The 13,613-nt window shown below is 48.4% G+C and overlaps 2 protein-coding genes across 4 annotated transcripts in view; one reads left to right on the forward strand and one right to left on the reverse strand.

Moving 5' to 3' along the window:
* Positions 1-8,572, forward strand: part of BOC (BOC cell adhesion associated, oncogene regulated) — a 97,817-nt gene extending 89,245 nt beyond the window's left edge. For all 3 annotated transcript variants that reach the window (XM_019526844.1, XM_019526846.1, XM_019526845.1), the window contains 6 exons: positions 442-564; positions 2,711-2,932; positions 3,812-4,020; positions 4,746-4,819; positions 6,981-7,174; positions 7,857-8,572. In XM_019526844.1, coding sequence (XP_019382389.1) covers positions 442-564; positions 2,711-2,932; positions 3,812-4,020; positions 4,746-4,819; positions 6,981-7,174; positions 7,857-8,041 — 1,007 coding nt within the window. In that variant the 3' untranslated portion in view covers positions 8,042-8,572. The remainder of the gene's footprint in view (positions 1-441; positions 565-2,710; positions 2,933-3,811; positions 4,021-4,745; positions 4,820-6,980; positions 7,175-7,856) is intronic.
* A 1,875-nt stretch (positions 8,573-10,447) lies between these two features.
* Positions 10,448-13,613, reverse strand: part of CFAP44 (cilia and flagella associated protein 44) — a 74,295-nt gene continuing 71,129 nt past the window's right edge. Inside the window, exons 34-35 of the mRNA XM_019526843.1 lie at positions 11,969-12,103; positions 10,448-11,436 (exon numbers count right to left, since the gene is read on the reverse strand). Of these exons, the coding sequence (XP_019382388.1) occupies positions 11,254-11,436; positions 11,969-12,103 (318 nt within the window). The 3' untranslated portion in view covers positions 10,448-11,253. The remainder of the gene's footprint in view (positions 11,437-11,968; positions 12,104-13,613) is intronic.

The raw sequence follows: 13,613 nt of genomic DNA on the forward strand, positions 1-13,613 counted from the left end.
CCACGATTTCTTTGGGAATGGCAAAGTAAGGTGCGGATGGGGAGCTGCATCCAGTGCACTTCTGCTTTAGCCAGCAGCCTGAGTGTGGAGATACACTGCTCTGTATTTGCCAGTTCCCCAGGCCAGAGAGGATGCAGCTGGTCCTTGCAATCAGAGGGAGCATTTATGCAGGAGGTTGAACTAGATGAGTGGAGGCCAGCCTTTATGACAGGCATTCCACGTGCCACTCCAGTCCCCTTCCCCACCCCATCTGCTGCTCTGTTTTCTGCTGTCTGTCTCTGATCTCAGGTTCCTCCCCAATCTGCCACATAGCACACACAGAGGCTGCCCGTGCCACTTGTGCACACATACTGTGGGTTGGCCACCCTTGGACTAGATGACCCTTATGATCCCTTCTAACTCTATTGCTTTGTAACCAAGCCACCTGCATTCCCTCTCCAGGTGATCGGTACTGGCACTCCATCAGCCACTTGCAGCCAGAGACCTCATATGACATTAAGATGCAGTGCTTCAATGAGGGTGGTGAAAGTGAATTCAGCAATGTGATGATTTGCGAAACCAAAGGTAAGCAGTTGTGCTGGGTGGGGAGGCAGTCCCTGCCCAGAATTTACAGCCTACGTAAAACAGCTGAGGGATGAATGACAGACAGGCATGGCTGGAGATGAGGCATGGCTTGTACTGATTCCATCCCCATGTTCAGCTCTAGGAGGGGCCTTCTTGATGGTCACAGCCCCAATATGCTACAGGCTATAAGCAGCAGAGCTCTTGAAATGATGGACTGGCTCGGTCTGGTGGCTGAACGATATATTCTGGATCAACATTAATTTAAAATAGCTTGTTTTTCATCAATGAACTAAAAAACCTATCAGGCTCTCCCCCTCCTCAGTGTTGTTTCTGGTTGCTCCAAAACCTTTTGTTCAGCCCAAAGTGAATGTTGTGGGTTTGGTTTATTTATCCCTTTAAAAAAAGTCACTTTGAAAAGAAAAATCCCAATGTTTTTTTTTTGTTTGCTTGCTGTTTTAAAGATGGGAAAATAAAAATAAAATATTTAGACATTTTCCTCTTTTCTTTTCCTTTCCAAATTTTTTGTTTGGACCTAAATTTGTGTTCAATTTTTTTATGAGTTTGCAGGTCACTGAAAAAATTCTGCTCCCCTGTAGTGCACACTCATGGGGGAGGTACAACCCCTGCTCCCACAGTCTGTTCAACGCTGGTCAAAGGCGAGAAATAGCAGGCAAATGAGACACAGACATACCTTGTCTGGCTGTCCAAAAGTACTTGGAGAAGTAATAATAGTATGGTGCGTGACCAGGGTGAGTTAGATCAGTTGGAGTGGGCCCCTTGGAGGAAAGATACTTTTAGTAGGCTTTAAATTGAAGAGAAGGTAGAGGTTGAACAGAGCAGTGGTTGAGGACGCTGGAAAGCAGCCTGCACTGATGTGTATGAGAGGATCTGATAAAATTGGTAGCAGGGCCAGTGTCATCTGTGCAGCAGAGGAACCAGCTGGGCAGTGCAGTAAGAGAAGGAAACTAGATGACTAGGGAAGGATGGAGATGGGTAGGTGAAGACGAAACCATCTCAACTAGGGATCATGGAGAAGATGGGGACAATGGAGGAATTCAGTGCAGTGGTCAGTCGAATGTGTGAGAGAGGATTTTAGCTGTCTCACTGTGGATGGACTGATGGGGGCAGCATCAGTGTCAGGGAGACTAACAAGATGTGGGGGGGGAGAAATTGTTCTCAGGATAGATTGAAGTGGCTGGCCTTTCAAGGGTTCTCCTAGGAGAAACAGCAGTCTAGGTATGTGAGGTGAGAGAGCTGAGTGGTCAAAAGTGACTTCCCAGAGTCTGAGTGACTGGGAGGGGGAGGGCTGGTGTCAGTAGCAACACAGACTGTAGGGAGAGTTTGTTTTAGCCACATTTGCTGCAAGTTGGCAGTGAACATATCAGAGACAAGATGTTGGGAAGGGGGCAGATTGGTGTAATGTGGCACTAGAGGAAGGAAACAGCTTAGGAATAGAAAGTTACGTTTATGACCTATCTATAGAGAGAGTAGGTAGAGCCATGTGAGTGGATCACGTTACTAAGCGAAAGGGTGCAGATGAAGAGACTCCTGCCCTCCCAGAGAATATTCATTACCTCTAGGCTCCTTTACCTCTCTCCTACTGTTCTCACTGGATGCAAAAGTCCCCTTCACTTCCTGTCCTAAATTGTTGTGTATGTTTGTGGGCAATGGCAAACTGCTGCCATTTTCGTGACAAAGTGATTCTAATCACTTGTATATGAGGATTATAATTATCACTGATATATAATATGACAATATGTAATATCTAGTCAACTGCCACTTGTGTGGGCTCAGGTAGCTGGTGGGAGCCATACACAGAGGATATGTCTACATTGCAGGGCAGCATAGCGATACCCCAGATGGCTTTACACAGGCTAACTCATGTCATGGAAGCTACCTAGTGTCCACAGCACAGAACTCCCACTGGCTAATTTACCCTGGATCTCAGTGAATTAGCCCACACAGCTGTGTGCTACAACAGCTGGACTGTGTGTGGTCCTGTGCTAGCTCTGGTGTCTCTACATTGCCCTGCAGTGTGTGCAGCACAGACAGACATACCCTGCAAGTGGGGCTGTCCCCTCCCATGTAGCTGCCCTTTGTCACTGGGTGACACATCTCTTTCTAACCCTGTCTCTTCCTCTTGCAGCTCGTAAGTCTCTTGGGCTGCCTGGTCGCCTGCCGCCCCCAACAGTGCCCCCACAGCAGCACCCACCAGTTGGCAGTGGGCAAAGTGGCCTGGGGACAGGGGCCATGGTGGCCCGCTCCAGCGACCTGCCGTACCTGATCGTAGGGGTAGTGCTGGGCTCCATCGTCCTCATCATCGTGGCCTTTATCCCCTTCTGCCTTTGGAGAGCCTGGTCCAAACAGAGTAAGTGGCTTTGTTCTTAAAGGTGTAGCTGGGGACTGGTTTATCAGACCCACTGTAGCTGAGAGGATCCAGGGCATGTTGGAAGTCAAACCCTCACTGTGCTGGGCAGCTCCATGCTGGGTGTATGGGAGATCTCCCTGTCCAGCTTGTAACACCAAGAGGCAGCCCTGGACTTGCATAGATTTCATAGACATTAGGGGCTGGAAGGGACCTCGCGAGATCGCGTCCAGCCCTCCTACCCGTGGCAGGAAGTCTGCTAGAGTCAAATGATCTCAGCAAGATAAGCATCCACATTTTTTAATGAATCCAGAGTAGGTCCTTGCACTACCTCTAGAGGGGAGGAGTCTGTTCCGGACCCTGGACACTCAGACTGTAAAGAAGTTTTTCCTTATGTCCAGTCTAAATCAGCCTTCCAGAAGTTTGTGGCCGTTAAACGTTGTTATCCCTTGAGGGGCCCTGGTAAACAACTGTTCTCCCAGATCCTGGTGCACCCCTTATAGGCTGCCACCAAGTCCCCCCTGAGCCTTCTCTTCTCCAGGCTTTTGAAAACTAATAACTAAATAGCCATGGAAATAGATATAGAATAGAATTAATAGAATATAGAATAATATAATAGTGAGAAAATAGAGAATATAGAATATAGCAGAATATAGAATAGGAATAGGATAGAATACTTGGAAAACAATCAGGAAACCACCACCCCTACTCCATCAGACAAGTCCCATTCCTTCCCTGCAGGGTTATTTACATCTATTGCACCTGAGGGGGTGGGCATTTTAGCAGATGTTTGAGCCTGGTGTATCCCAACACATCTTCCCAACAGTCAGCAGCCTTCACCCTCCCAGCCTTATGTGCTCCTTCCTTCTTCTCCCTCTTCAGAGCAGACCATAGACATGGGCTTCCCTGGAGCTGGGCTGTTGGTGTCCTCCTGCCAATATACCATGGTGCCCCTGCGAGGGGTCTCTGCTCCTCGAGCCAGTGGACAGTCCTATGCCAATGGGGTGCACCTGAATGGCAGCTATCCCACAGCAGGGATAGGCTACCCAAGCACAAAGCCCCGCGACTACTGTTCGGATGAAGTTCAGCAGGTAAGGTCTCACTTTCACACCCAGGTTGACAAGGGACATGAACAAAATGCTGGGTGGATGTTTTAGTCAGGCAGCCTCTGGCCCTGTGGCCTCCTGGTCAGCCCTTTCCATGGGATTTCTGTCTTCTCCGGCACTGGTGTGGAAGGGGAACAGTTGACCAGACTCGCTCATTCCACGCTGCAGCCAAGTGAATGGAGGCAGTGTGTGTGAAGGAAAATCCTTTTCCAGTTAACTATGGAGAAAGAGACTGTGCACCTGGGTCCTGGAAGGAAGGGAGCAGGGAAGCTGTTCCTAGGTGCAGTGCGGAGATGGAACAGCTCCTTGGCAGACTGGCTGAGGAGAGGGAGTGAGGGGCCCTCGCATCTCAGTGAGGAACGTTCCTTCCTTGCTGCTGGGGAAGGGTGTGCTGGGATTTTACAGGGGACCCCATCATTCTCCTGGGAACACAAGTCTAGGTAGCAACTTAACTGTTCTAATGCAGTCATCAAGGGCTGTTACCATGTTTAGCTGGAAATGAGTTTGCTAGTACTCATTCCACTTCCCAACAGGCACTCTGGCCTCTCCAGTACAAAGCGCAAGTCATCTCTGCTTCCCCTCTTTCTGATCCGTTATACTGACCCCACTCCACCCTCCCATAGGACTGGCTTTGGTTGCTCCATCCCCTTAACCCTGGCTTGCATTCTTGCTCTTCTAAGATGTTCCTCCCTCTCTCATTTCAACCACAGGATGAGACCAACACCTTGCTGCAAGAAAGGGTGATGCAAAATGGCAACCTCCAGCAAAATTATCAGAGCTCCAGGTAAGCCCTGGCTCATGGGGCTTGGACATGGGTAGTGCAGTGATAATACAAGGACTTGTGGGACTTAGGGAAAAGATCTGCTAGGTTGGCTTATGTGCCCTCAAGAGTCATTCCCTGTTTACCTGGGCTCCAAAGCTTTGTCCAACCCTGTTAAAAAGTTTTAAGTAGTGAGGTTTCCCCATCCAGTTCTCTTGGGAGACTAGTCTACATCCTAACAGATGTTGCTGCTAGGACTGTTCCAGGTTTCATGTTCTTTTAATTTATCTCACACCTCTGAGGATGTTAGGGCAGCATAGGCCTCAGTCTGAAGATGACCTATCTCCCTTTCTTCCTTCCCCTTTTCATGTTCCAGTTGGGGTTGGGGACTCGGGTTGGACCAGAGGATTACTGTTGACACTACTGATACAAAGCCACCCTTGAGAATCTCCCATCTGTCCAGACCTAGTGTGGAAACAGATGTCACCTTTGTGCTGTCATAAACATTTTTATGGTGGCACAAAGTGACAGCAAATAGGTGTTCCTCCCTTCTGTCGCACCATGACAAAACATAATAATAAATTGTGCTGCTGTATTGTGGTGTACATAGATTTGCTTTATGGCAGGAGAACATGGGCAACTGGAGCTTGAATGGGAACTCCTGTACCAGACTGGGCCTCGTAAGCCCTGGGAGTGCCTATCCAGCTTTTCCCACTTCCAGAGACATACCCCCAGCCATCTCTGGGGCATGTCTCTGCAAGTGGAAAAAGTTGGGGTTCCTTGCTTCTGGAGACTCATCCCTGGCATTGCTGGGGTGCATCTCTGGAAGCAGGGAAAGCTAGGACACTGGTGTGGTCCTAGGGCTGATTAGTAGCCCCAGCCCTAGACTGTACTGGCTTGTCCCAGCTTTCCCCACTTCTAGGGACATGTCTAAGATCTCTGGGGAATGTATCTGGAAACAGGGAAAGTTGGGGTTCCCTGTTTCCAGAGGCATGCCTCCAGCAATCTCCAGGGTTTCCCTGAGATTGCTGAGAGATGCATCTCTGGAAGCAGGGAACACGTTGCCTGTTGTCTCACAAGATTGATGGGCTATATGCATTGCGCCCAGTGAAATGGATCAGCTTGGCCAAGTTGCATCTGGCACAGCTGATCCACTTTGCTGGGCAATGTCTATTGCTAGCTCTAGTCTCCTCCTCAGAGCACCTCACTGCAGATTTCACTTCATTGTTTCCATCCTCTCTGGTCCTCCCCTTCCTGCCATTTCTTCTTACACCCTTATGGAGTAGGCAGGTCCTGAGGACTCCAGGCCCTATATTAAGCCTCAAGCCAGTGGGGAATTTTCCATCAGATTTCCAACAAAAATTCTGTCATCACAGAATCAGTTTATTGCTGGAAAATGTCCATGTGCCCTGCATATCATATCTTCCAGGCACCTCAGCCACCAGCCTGATGGGGGACTTGGCCATCAGGCATCCTTGGGCTCCCAAGTCCTCCTGTGTTGGCTGGTGGGAGCCTTAGAAATTCCAGGCCACCCAGCATTGTACAGCAGAGTCAGGGCAGGGCTCCCTGCCCAGTGATCAAGCAAAGGCACTCCCATTTGGTTCTCCAAAACAGAATTTTTTTGAGATTTTTTTCCTATTAAAATTCTAACCATTTTTTTTCCCCTTTAACCATTTTCTTAACTTGGGACAAAATTACAAATAAACAAAATACCACTTTTTCTCTTTTTGGAAGGCAAACTATTTTCTGGCCTGCTCTAATTAAATTATATTTCCCCATGTGAGAGAAGAACAAGGCAACACTTCTAATGTATCTGAATCAAATCCTGGGCCTGCCAGCCCTTTAGTACAGACCAGGGAGCTGCCTTCTAGCACTATGTGGGGTCTCTCTAGAGAGAGGCTGGGTCATAGAATAAGAGGGTGTGTATCTGAGTGTCCTTTTACCTCAGTCCCCATCACACATGCATGTACCACTTTTCCCCCATTTGCGGGCATTCAGTGTCATGACACCAGGCTGATACTGTATTTGAGCTCATGGAAGGCAGCACCAGGTGCAGGTCCCCCTTCAAAGGGAAACTTCCTGCTGAACCTTCAATTGGGTTTAAGAGAACATACCCCAGTTCTCCTGGAGGACAGTATTTGGAGATAATGCCTTAACTGGAAGCCCTTTCCTGTCTTCCCTCCAGGTTGCCCAATTCCAGACATGAAGAACATTCTTTCTTCTACAGCCTCCCGGGTGATTCCACTCATCAGCTGCTCCAGCCACACGATGACTGCCATCACCTGCAGGAACAACTCGTTGGCCTCCATCGTCCAGTGATGGGAAGCAAGGTGGGAGGCGCTGGCCTGGAAGCCAGGAGGGACCCCATGTTCCACACAGGTCAGTGAGCAAGAGAGCTTGGTGCATGCTGCTGCTTTTCTTGTTTAGGTTCACCTTGAAGGGAAAGTGTTGTTCTAGGTAGGCTGGTAGAGGGCAGTGGAGATGACGCATAGTCTTTTATAAAGCTGAGTTCTGATGTGCTGGCACTGCATCTTCATGCCACACCAGCCAGCCATGTGAAGAAGCCAGCTTAGCAGGTGGAACCATGAGACTGATCCAGATAAGGCCTGATGCAGAGGAAACTGGCCTGCTTGGGAGCAGGTACCCAGCCTGGGTGGGTGACACCAGAGCTGTGCAGTCAGCTGCTGCAGTGCCTTAGCCTGCCAGCACTCCCATAGTCCAGCCAGTCAGTCAGATGAGTGCAGAGGCAGGCGTGCATCTAAGTGCAGGACACCTGAAAGGTTAAATCAGTACGTTCCCCAGAAGGCTAGTCTGCCAAAACCATTCTCTTGTTAGGAAAAGCAGGCCCTGTGGTGTGAGGTGCCTCTGTGGGCCTGCTACCACAGAACAAGGGTGGGGAGGACCAAGCACTGTATTGGTTCCTCTTCAGCTAAAGCAAAGGTGGTTTGGATGCAGTGGAGCTCATAGCTAGTGAGTGTCCCTTGCCATCCCCTAGCACCTTTCTGTGCTGGTCAAAGCTTTGCTTTCTTTGTCACTGGCTCTTGTTCCCCTTCTTTTCTAGGTGCCCCATGCTGCCTGGGTCTGGTGCCAGTTGAAGAAGTAGAGAGGATAGGCTGCTGCCAGGCCAGAGGAGACCTACCTGTCCAGAACCCAGCGATCACTTGCCTGACCCAGGACCCAAGAAGGCATCTGTGCAGCAGCCCTCCCGCACATATGCCCATAGAGACTCCTCCTCCCACCAGTTAGGGACTGAGCTGCCTGTGCTAAAGACTTATTCTAAAGAGAGAGAATATGGGTATTTATTTTTGTATAACATCCCTATTTATATATTTATGCACTTGTAAATAGATGTATATGTGCCTTTTATAATGCTATGGAGATGGAAAGCATCCTGTTCCAGGTAGCAGGAGGGAATGAGAAACTGGGGCATCAGCCTGGGGTGAGGTGGGGCTGTTCATCAGAATACAGACTAAAAAGAGAAGCCTTCACTCGGCACGTTGGATGTTGCAGGATGTCAGTCCAAGCACAGTGGCGGCTTAGTGTCATCTTTGCAGCACAGACTGTGGCAAACTGAAAGCGGAGGCTATGGAAAAGGTCCCATCTCTTCCTACAGCAGGAAGAGCTGTTGTGGGGATGCGCCCGATAGAACAGATTGGAATTATGCACTGTACTTATTGCCATTCACAGCCCTTCACGTACACGCCGCCTGTGGTAGTGCATCTGTAAAGACAAACGCATGCTTTAACATCTACAATAAAGGCTTTAGTCTTTGCTGTGGTTTGATATTTGCTGAACCCTTTCTAGTGAGGCAGGCAACAAGACTCCATTGGACTTGCTGCTTTTTTTGAGTCCCTGGGTGGTTCCTCTTAGTCCATGATTCAGCAGAAGTGATCTGGCCTAATCCCTGCTCCAGCTGAGGTCAGGCATTGGAGAAGTAAGATTGGGACCTTGAGCTGACTGAGGCAGAGACTTCCCATCTTTAAATCCTTGGCTACAGCCACATAAGAACACGCCCCCCCCCACCCCCGTTTTCTGTCTTTTTCCATAGTCCAGAGGCTGCTAGAGTCTGGGCCTGTAGATGAAGGCATTTTCTTCAGTGGGATATGAGAGTGTACCTTCCAGGAGAAGGCTGCTAGGATGCAAACAGGCAGCCCTAGAAACCTCTGCTTGGTGTGAGTACCACAGCCTTTGGGATCTCTGCTGTTCATTTCCTCTTCCTGACTCCTGGGCTTTGCATTCGTTAGGTGGGAATCTTCCCTGGTGCATGAAGGTTCCCAAAGTCTTTCCTCTCCCGGTGGCTGCCGTCCAGTTTTTTGTCCTTTTCCCTGGCTTTCCCTCCAAAGCGAGTGTGGGTCCACAAGGTTGATCTTGGTTCAACTTAAGCTTAACTCACAAATAACAGCAACCTAGAAAAATTTACAAGAGGGGAAGAAAGAACTCATGGGGCATACACTCAGTTTACCCAGTTTAAAAAAGCCCTTGGTCTTGGATGGGCTATACCTACCTCATAGTGAAACCTCACCACTGAGGGATCTGTGCACAGGAAGGTGGAAGTAGTTCAGAGAACCACAATCCTGATCTACAGAAGGCAGAATAAAATAGCAGCCAGGTCACAAGCTGCAGCTCTCTCTTCATGCAGATTCCAGATCCCTGTGGTACTGAAAAGAAGCAGGCTTGCCCTGGACTCCTCTAAACAAGTTACTGCTCTTGTCTTTCATGTTTCTTCCTTCTCACTCCCCTCTACAGAATGAGCCTTTTGCTGTCTAAATGTGGGGCTGACCCATAAGGCTGGAAGGTTTCTCTCTGACCATGCCCCCAAACTGCCAGCCCTTTCTGATGGGCCTTTCTAATGCCACCAACTCAGAAGAACTGTTAACTAACTTCTAGGTATCAAAGCACCAAATTACAGTTCGGCAGAACAATTTTAAGAGGGTGATTCTCACCCATCAGAAATCAGTCCGGTAGTCATCCAGTCAACCACATCTTCACTAACATTGCTCACTAACTGCCTGCATACACATGTGCCCCTTTTAATTTTCTACTTAGAACTACCACATTTGAAAACAAGAAACATGAATGTAACTGACTGTACTTTACCACATTCTTTTCCTACTTACTACTTAACAATACCCCACTTCTGTGGATCATCCAACTAACTGTGCTTCTGTCTGTACAGCTGATGCAGTCAGCAAAGTCCTTCTTGTGTCTCTGTCAACCCACCTGCTATATAAAGTCCTTTTAGCCCTTCTTTTCCAGATTTGAATATAGAGGGTTAACATCTGCTCTCCGAGCTGCAGTCAGCAGACCGAGGCTTAATAAAATCCAAGGGCTGCAAGCTGAAGTCAGGAAAAAATCTCAGAAAAACAAATAAGATGCACATTTTTTTAAGTGAGGATGATTAAGCATCAAAATGGTTTCCCACGGGACATGGCAAAGCCTCCAGCTCTTGAAAACAGGATGGGATATATTTCCAAATATCACACTTTGGTGCAACTGCAAGCTGTGGAGTTGGATGCAGGGTAAGTCTACAGCCTTCATTCAAGCAGGAGGCCAGCTTGAGGTTCCCTTGATTCACATTTCAGCAATTTTACCCCCCTGGGTCCATCCTTTCTGCCCTCAAAAATCACCACATACAAAACCATCACAAAAGAGTGCAGAGTCCAGCCTGCTGCCAAATGTTTATTATCTACATTGTGATGCCAGCTTCAACACTGATTTCCCATGTGTAAAACTCAGGTCACCTCTCCTCATTCTTCCTCCATGTCCTTCTGCAAGACTGTGCAGGTAGAAACTGTTCCATGACGCTGAGTGAGAGGTGACAGAAAGCAAATTATGCATTAATGGGACATGCCAATTCGTGGGAATGCCAGCCAGCAAGGGAAAAGAAAGTAGGGTAAGAAAAAGAGACTGAGCTCTTCTCTAGTGTAAGATAGTTGGGAGCCATGCGCAGTTAGACACAATACCAGCATGTGGTCATGGCTGGTAATACAGCATATTTCTTGGGTTGCCAACAGTGCCTATATCTGTTGAGTCCTGCAAGAGCAGGCCTGATTGTCATGAACATAGTGATAAAAGCCATGGAAATACAGGAAGAGCCACTGCTGCAAGGATTCATGTATTGTATGTGTAGGGACTGCACCTAATTTACCTTATGGCAGCCTTGGTGCAGCTTGCCTCACTGTAGCCTTGGAGAGCACAGGATCCCATGCCTCATGCTCTTGCTGGCTTGACTGGAGGAAGAACATTGCATGCTGGGACCTGAAAGACTCAGGACCTTCTGTATTTAAACTGCCCTATCAAAGACTGGTAATGAGGCAGCCCAGATGGAGACTGAATCCTGGAGTTCTGCTTTGACCAACTGTGTTGCGAGGGATGGGTGCTGACTGCACACAGGCTTACACTAGCATCCAGGCTGGCAGGGACACAGAGAATGAATAAGGCTAGCACCAGAGGGAGACTTAATTCAGCATATCAGTGCTGGGGGGTGGTAGAGGTGGTGGGAAGATGCGCCCATCTTTTCTCCTTAAGAGAGTGATTTCCTCCTTCAGGACTTCTGCCTCTTGGGCCTGGAGCTGCACCAACATGATCAACCTCTCTCTGTCCTGGAGATCAGCTTTCTGGGGCCCCTCAAATTCTGCTCCCTGTTGGAAGAGGAAAAGGTGAGAGCTCCCTTTAAGTGCATGGGGAGACTGGACCCATTTCAGGTGGGAGAGTGAAGCTGTCCATTTGCTAACCCAAGCAACAGGCCAAGTTTATGCCTTCTCCACTGTCATCCTAACACAGAGGGAAGCCACTCAGCTAGTGAATGTTAATGTAGTCTCAGGCCTCTGATCAGGGTAGGAAAGACCAAAGGAAATCACATGCCTCACTTTTTCAGATCGCTCTGATTTACTGGAAGAGAAGCCTCATCCCTTTTAAGTAGATACAGGATGGTTTCATCACGATGAGTGAACAAGGAAAATTTGGGCATGGCTGCTCTAGCAGGAACTTGGGTGAGACTCATCTTGCGGTCATAAGAAGTGGAGCTGCCAGTCAACTTTACCAGTGCGTATTACTGACCAAGCCCATGGATGCCCACAGCAGAGCTGCAAGAGACCCAGTGGGAGTAAACCGATGCCCCCTCTTAGTGCACAGCCCCCAGCCAGCAGCAGGCAGGGCTGCACGGAAGCTTACCAGATTGCTCTGTAGTGCGTCCAGCTTGGTTTCAAGTCCCTGTCTTTCAAGGCAGAACCTGTTCATTTGCTGCAGCTTGCTGGTGTTTTCTTTCATCTTCATCATCAGACGTTGCCGCTGCTCCAAGATTTTTTCCTGGGGGACAGAGGGAAGGTGGAGGAAATTGGTGAGGAAGAGAAGGGGAGGATCAGAAGGTTTGAATGGGGGAAGAAGGCAAGAAAGCAGGGGGCTCTCATGCCTTGGAGGGTGCAGTAGGGTACACTTGAATCAGTTACAGCAGGGCTCAAGGAAAATAGTGAAGCTTTTCTGTCTTTAGATCCATGTAAATGGATTGGAACGTAGGTCCAAGAGTTGGGACCTGCAGCTCAGGGTGTGCAAAGGGCAAGCTCAGGCCTGCAGCAGCTGGTGCCAAGGGAGCTGGATAGAAAAATGGAGCAATGTGTTCATGCCAGGATTTCATTCTCATCACTCAGATCCACAGGGGGCTCTCAGCAGGTCCTAGTAACTACAAGCTCAACATGGGGGTTGCAAGGATGTTTTTTGAATGTGGGAATTAGCATCGTATGGCACCATGTCACAAGGGGCTCCTAGTTCATAATAAACCTGCTTCTGCTCCCAAAGTCAATAGCAAAAGCCCCCCTAGACCAGCTCCAGATCCAGGCTACACCAATGCAGACAATAAGTAAAGCAGCCCAATGGAGCTGAGCCCAGAGAGTCGCCTAAAGACAGTTTTGCAATGGGTGTCAGTGAGAACAGGTGACAAAGGGGCAGTAAGCATCAGGTACATGCATGCAGGCTTTGATGCTTTACTCTGGGAGAAATCCAAAACTCTGGACAAAGGACTTAAAAATAAAAATAAAAGCCAGGCAAAAATTGTGCATGTTTATCTGGGAGGTTTTCCACGTTTCATGTCTCCAATCAATCTTAAACTGGTTGCACATGTTTTCTACGTCTTTCATACTTCTAAAATGACGAGCAAGGCCCAGACTTTCAGGGGATACTAGAACCTTGCTTTTTCACAAGACAGTAAGTGGATCCTGGACAAGATAAACTCTGACATCTAAAGGCCAAGGGGTTAATAACAGAGACTGGCAGGGGGTTTCTTAGTCCAGGGGGTGGTTGCTATGGAATTAGCAGAAGCATCTTCCAAACAACTGTGCATTTTTTAAACTATCATTGTCTTGGGGTAGCACTTAGAAGCACAGAAAAGGAAGCACTATACCCCAAAGAACTTGCAATCAAAACTGCAAGTGGGATTTTCAAAGAAAACTTAGGTGCTGGACTCTTAACTGAAAGCTGATGAGACCAATGTCCTATACCTACCCAAGTCTGAAAGGAAGGGACCCCACCCACAGAAAACATGGCAGTGTGGCAAAAGCCTCTACTACAATGTACCATGTAGTCTGAGGATTGGGAGGAAAGGTTGAAAATCCTGGCATCACAGACTCCAATGCAGCTGTTTGGTCTCCAGGTTTCCTAACTGTAACTCGCTGGGGGAGTGCTCCATCCCTTTCTCTGTCTTGCTCCTTACCTCCCACATTTTCAGTTCCTGGGCTTTTCCTTCAACCTCTTCCCGCAGATCCATCATCTTCCTGTTTGTTTCCCTCTTCTGATATAGCTCTTCATAAAATCTTCTCGTTGCCTC

This window comes from Gavialis gangeticus, unplaced genomic scaffold (assembly GCF_001723915.1).
Source record: "Gavialis gangeticus isolate Ggan-Ray unplaced genomic scaffold, GavGan_comp1, whole genome shotgun sequence".
NCBI classification, from domain to species: Eukaryota; Metazoa; Chordata; order Crocodylia; family Gavialidae; genus Gavialis; species Gavialis gangeticus.